The following is a 6281-nucleotide window of genomic DNA, read 5'->3' on the forward strand; positions in this document are numbered from 1 at the left end:
CATTCATCCTCATTTGCTCAGTATAATTATGTCATCAGAAACAGTATTAAAGTTTCCTTGTTTACTTAATGAATAGAACATAAATGTATAAAATATGTAAAAAATTTTAATAATGATCAGAAAACTTAAATTAGATTTATTATTTTCAATATTTTCATGAAAATGCTTGATTTTTAAATTAAATTAAAGACGTTGTTAACTGAAGAATAAATTTGTTAATGATTGTTAATACGCTCAATATAATTTTATTGTATGTTTCTAACCCAGATATTCTGTATTAAGAGTAATTTTAAAAAGTTATTGTTAAACAGTATTAAAAAAAATTAATTAATTAGAAAACTGCCAAAGTGAAAATATTGTAAACAGATTTGTTAAACTGTTCTTCCTTTCACTTGTTATACATTAAACACTAATTGTTAATATCAGTAAATAAATTGTTCAAAATTATTAAAAATAATAAACTATCACAATTACACGGATTAAATGAAATTGTTAAAAGATTAGTATTATAGTATAAAGAAAAGTTGTAAATATTTTTGTCATATTTTGTTGTAGGTTTTAATGTCAAATAAATATTGGTGATATTAAATTATAAATTATTTTTTGTATGATTTCCAGAGTTTGAACTTGTTTAGTAACATTTAATAGTGTTGAAACAAAACCAGTTTATCTTGGCACTACTTTGGCATGATAAATATCAAATTTAAATTTTACTACACACAGAAATTTGTAATAAAGAAATTGGTATGAAACATTCATGCTCTATTAACATTTTCCAAAACTTTCACTAGGGAATATAGAAAAATTGAAATTACTCTAGTTACTACAATACAATAAAACAGATTTGAATTTATTATTTAAAAATAATAGTCTAAATTTATAATAATATTTTCATAAAAAGTTCAGGTAAGTTCTTTATACTTAATTCTTAGTTTATACTATACTTTCTTAATACTATAATTCTTAGTTTATAGGCCTATATATTACTTAACATTGAACTCATTAAATATTTTTAATTAATAAAATTTAAAGGTTATTTATTTTAAAAAATATATTTCTTAATCGATATACATTTCTTCATCCATACAATTAAAAATTGTTTTTCACTTTTTTAATCAATTTTGCAATTTTTTTTAAATATAAAAAAAGTTTCCTTATTTAAGTGAAAAACAAAATAGAACTAGTTTCCTCTTTTCATTCTAAAGCGTATTTTGAACCGTTGACCTACAAAATAGATAGATTTCAGTTTTCAGTTCTATTTGCAATAATGCTTAACGCATAATCAATGATAAGGCAAAATTAAAAATTTCATTTCTATCGTAGTTATCCCGCGATATATAATAATTATGAACTTTACACCGCTTATCGCAATTCCATCTTTGACGTTTTGCTGACAGAAATACGATCATATATGCCAACTGATAATGTGAAAGAACTGCCATATTTGGTTTGATATAACTGAAAAGGGATTAATTTTTACTACAGATCAGGTAAGCCCTTTTGTATATTTTGTTAAATGTATCAAATATACAAAAAATAACTTTAAATTGATTACAGACTTAAGTCAAGGTGTGACTAATCTGTTTAGTTACATTTTGACTGTGGATTTAATATAGATATGATAAAAAATTACTACATTACTTTATAATTTTTTATTCAATTAAAATTAAATTTAATGCCGATAACTTTAACAGTTGCATGCTTATGGCTTTGCAACAGATTATAGATATTCACCATACATTTTTTGGAACTGTAAACATAGGCTATAACTAAGAATATAAATTCCGAATTACCATCATTATTTTTTGTAGATTTATCATATTTTTAATGGAAGCGAAAAGACCGTCGTTAGATTCTTTAGATGATATTATTTTAGAGCCATTTTTAAATGATGGCTATGCAGAACTTCACGATGATTTACAAGAAAACGTTTTCGATTATCAGGTAATTTACAATAGCTTTTATGTCGACAAAATTTTTATTTTAGTTGTATTTATAAAATGCTCATTGCATCTAACAGGAAGAAACGCTATACGAACATAAAACACATTGTTCGAATAATGGAAAAGTCAATAATGATGTAAATGTGAGTATTATTGACTTACATTTGTTTCCAATATCATTGTGTTTTGGTGTAAAATTTAAATAATTTTTATTCAATATTTCCCTTTTAAAATAATAATAAATATATTGTTATAGGAATTAATAGAAAATAAGGGAGATGAAAAGGAAAAATTAATTAATAACAATCGTGTTGATAACGTGAAACACGAGGAAATAATATCCGAAAAACATTCTTTAAGGAAAAGAAAAGCGGATTTTGAAATGGTAAAATTTTGTAGATGTAACATATTTTCTTTATACTTTAAGTGTTTTTAGCTGGTGTTACGAAAGCGTAAATGATGTTTGTACAAAGTACTAAAACTTTTGTTACGACTCATTATTAGTCATAATATTGTAGATTATTGAAAAAAACAAGCGGAAAGATCGTCGACATTACTAATCTTAAATTAGTATTAGGAAAGCTGTTGAGATTTTATATTAAGGGAATGTCCAAAAACCAAGTAGCCTAGTTGAAGAGGATAAGGGGCAAGGTCCTAGAATATATCGTAAGGTTGTTTCATATGGCTGTTATAGGAATTTCCTGCCAGATTCGGGATACATTATCCGAATGTCAAGCGACTGCTTCACAACACTTAAGGGGAAAAATACTTAATTATATTCTTGGGAATTCGGATTATAAGTAATTATGCCGAAGCCTTTTGTTTGAATGCTGCCAAACTCACTCACTGGGCTTGTATTAACAACTAATTGTTAATACAAGCCCAGTGAGTGAGTTTGGCAGCATTTGTAGACAAGTGACCTTTAGAACAGAAGATTAAAACCGAAATTATTATTAATTTTAGCTTACGGGCAAACAAAAAAGCTTCCACACATAAGGGAAGAAAACTTTCAAATTTGACTATTTTTGTTATTTTATTAAGCGTTTTCACGTTTGAAAGTAAATATAGCTATTGTTATCATTATTAAACATATGCTGATAATTATATAGATAAACATTTTATGTAAATAATAATATTACAACAGAATGTCAAAGCGGTGAAGGAATGTCTCATTCTATAGAAAGTATCCTACTGTATATGCAGTACGTGTGAAGATACATTATATTGATTATTATATTAAATGCGCTCTTCCTTTTCTTTTAAAAAAATAGGGGGAATTAGACACCTATCCTTTCCCCATAGAAAGCTATGGTTTACCATAATTTAAATTCTAAATTATATTTTGCACATTTATGATCAATATGAAAACTTTAAATAAAAATCTAAATATATAAATTAGAATGTTTGGTTAACTAAAAAAAACATTCATTTTACTTTTTTGGGGTTGGACTGGGTGATGTGAAAGTTGGAGAGAGGTGGCATTAATCATTTTTAAGTGACCTTTAATCCAGTCGTAGAAATGTGGCAACGCTATGTACACACGTAAAGCAATGTCTACTGATTTAATTGAAATTTAAATAAATAACATCAAATAAGCAACCAATGAGAATTGTGTCTTCCGTAGAAGATACCTTATATTCTGGGACCTTGGGTAAGGGATACGTCAGTGACTATCATGGACCATTATAACGGGGAATCTATAGTCACGTAGCCTATTCTCTTAAAAAAATTGTTCTGAGTTTCAATATACAGTGAAACCTGTTAATGTGACCACCGAAGGGACCAGCTTAAAGTGGTCACCTTATGCAGAAAGAGGAATGTAGGTGTTCTTGAATGAAAAGCACTTAGCTGAGTAGAAATAAGCAAAAAGCCTAAATATAGGAAATTAAATATGACATAGAATACTGTTTATTCAATTTTTTGTGAGAAACTCAATCCTGAATTGCTTTATAACTTTTTGCTTTTAAATTTCATCAGCTACAGTTTTATTTGCTTGACATACTGGCATAAGAACTTCAGGAGTTTTTGAAAAAAGAAAGAATAAAATGAATCTCACTTTCGAATTAAAAATCAGCACAAAGAAACTTAACAATAAGCAAAGAACACATGAAGCTATCTCACTCTACACAAAGTCAAAATACGAAACATCTGACAAGGGAAACTTCAATATTGACTCAATGCGATTCCTATCATAACGCTAATGCAGCTGCTAAAAATTGCACAGCGTTGCTAATGTTGTTTCCAATTTATGATTATTTAAAATTTTTCAAACTGCCATTTCTTTTACTCAAGCTTCCAAAATAAATATCTAAAAAAAGAATGTAGTAAATTTAGTTTAAACCCTTTATCAACAAAGTACAATGGTTTCAAATATTATATATTTTCAATATAATTTAATATGTTTCTTTTTAATGGTCACTTTACCCAATATGTTTTCTTATCTTGGGACAAAACGAAGTAGTCAGTGGTCACTATACGCAATATATTCCCATTGCAAAATGTATTATTTTGCTGGGATCAGTTCAAAGTGATCAACTTAAGGAGGTTTCGCTGTAGTTCTAAGTAATGAACTGTTACAATTGTTATTTGTATTTGATCTGTGTGTTTTTGGATCCGTTTTGTTGTGTTTTTACGTTTGTTCGAGAGAATTGCAAAAAAAAAAGAAACCTTCGCTATTCTCCTACCTGATGTTTAAATTTAAAAATAAATGAAAGTATTTGGGTTCGACTTTTAAAGTACTATGTAATTTTAGTAGTAGGAGTCACTTGTCTGGCTATAGAAAATTAGCAGAATGGGGAGGGTGCTAAAATTTTCAAAATGTCGGGCTGCGTAGTTTATGGGCATTCCCTAATGTCTAAGTTGAGAATAATGAATATTTCGATTATTGAATTAACTGATTGGTTTTTATGTGTTATAATGTATATTTACTTTCTTTTCTGCTTGAAATTAAGCTTGAATAATCTAATCTAATATGCAAAAACGATTTAGAATACTGTTAATTTTATATAAATTTATATACTGTACTGAGAAAAAACAGTTAAAAAGCATTTGTAAAAGTATATCCTATGTCGATTTTATAATAGTTCTTTATTTTCTGATAGGTAAATCATTGTAAAAATAGAAAAATACAGGAGAATTCTTTACGTAAAGAATATTTTAACAGAAACGGAGTTTATGAAGCAAAAAGGGACGTAAATATCAACAGCCTCAGTTGTAAAAACTATATTTTTATCTCACTTAAAATTTCAGCTTTACTTTGTCTTCTGAGTATTTTCATTTATTATATATATATATACTATTTATTTTAAAATTTTAAATGTGCTTTTATATTAATATAAAATATATACGATTATATTTATTTATGCTTTTGTATACTTTTACTTGCATATTGAAATATTTTTTTATATTCATTAAATGTATATAATAATTAAAATACGTTATAATCTCAGTTATGTATTTGTCTTTGTTGAAATTTAATTATAAGTTCGGAAAAAATAAAGAATGGAACAGAATTATTTTAGATGTAATCTAGGAATTTATACGATTTTTGCTTTTAATTTTATTTTCGGCGATTTAAAAATCAATTTATAAAATTTTTAACATTATAATTATTTTAAATGAAAATAAATAGTGTTAAAAAATCATTTAAGATATCAAGATAATTTATATCAATTATTTTAATCTTGATTATATAAAAATAAAAATGTAAAGACTTTTATAAGTTAAATATAAACTATTTCAGATTAGAAAGTATAGATCTAATCTAAATCGATTAAACTCTGAATTAAATATTTTATTAACATTTATTAAAGGAAAAAAAAAGTTGAACAAATTTAATAATATATATAAAAAAAGTAACACACAAGCGGGAAATATATATGATTATGATTATTGTTAGTAAAACAATATAAACAATAAAAATTTATCTTATTTAATATTAATTTAATAAAATTTTAAAATAAAAATATTCTAGGGATGGCGATTTTACAGCGCGCGTGCCCAAAGTGACACGTAGGAAGAAATGTCTGACACAGCAATTTCTGTACAAACAAAACCATAATAAAAACTGAAATTAAGATAATTTGTTGTGTTCGGCTCAATATATCACCAATCTCTCTCTTTTTTTTTTAAATTAATCTAATTAAAGTACATTCATTTCATTTCTTTAAAATCAATTGTTCCAAAGCTTCGGCACGAATAAATTATTTGATATAGGCCTATAATTATGCCCAATATATGGCGTGCGCACTCAAAAAGGTTCGCCATCTCTGCTCTAGGCTACATAAATTTGTAAAATATACAGTAAACCCCGACCTTTAACTTTTTAATAGAATTCTA

General features: G+C 26.2%; 1 protein-coding gene across 2 annotated transcripts; it reads left to right on the plus strand.

Moving 5' to 3' along the window:
* Positions 1 to 1215: 1215 nt before the first annotated feature.
* On the plus strand, positions 1216 to 6015 carry LOC111639635. 2 transcript variants are annotated; one of them, XM_023385533.1, is made up of 6 exons: positions 1216 to 1490; positions 1812 to 1944; positions 2021 to 2086; positions 2200 to 2328; positions 5045 to 5156; positions 5917 to 6015. In XM_023385533.1, exons 2-6 carry the CDS (start codon positions 1828 to 1830, stop codon positions 5949 to 5951), a joined length of 459 nt encoding a protein of 152 aa, XP_023241301.1. In that variant the 5' UTR covers positions 1216 to 1490; positions 1812 to 1827; the 3' UTR covers positions 5952 to 6015. The 2 variants fall into 2 exon arrangements, with proteins under 2 accessions (XP_023241301.1, XP_023241300.1); XM_023385532.1 differs by lacking the exon at positions 5917 to 6015 and having other exon boundaries at positions 5045 to 5285.
* Positions 6016 to 6281: the final 266 nt, after the last annotated feature.

Source organism: Centruroides sculpturatus, unplaced genomic scaffold (genome assembly GCF_000671375.1).
Source record: "Centruroides sculpturatus isolate CEXI.00-Female unplaced genomic scaffold, Cexi_2.0 scaffold1179, whole genome shotgun sequence".
NCBI classification, from domain to species: Eukaryota; Metazoa; Arthropoda; class Arachnida; order Scorpiones; family Buthidae; genus Centruroides; species Centruroides sculpturatus.

Excerpts from the sequence above, each read along its gene's own strand:
- LOC111639635 (XM_023385532.1), top strand. The coding sequence starts at position 1,828 with ATGGAAGCGAAAAGACCGTCGTTAGATTCTTTAGATGATATTATTTTA. Across the intron at positions 2,087-2,199 it reads AAGTCAATAATGATGTAAAT|GAATTAATAGAAAATAAGGG; the intron begins GTGAGTATTATT and ends ATATTGTTATAG. Across the intron at positions 2,329-5,044 it reads GAAAAGCGGATTTTGAAATG|GTAAATCATTGTAAAAATAG; the intron begins GTAAAATTTTGT and ends ATTTTCTGATAG.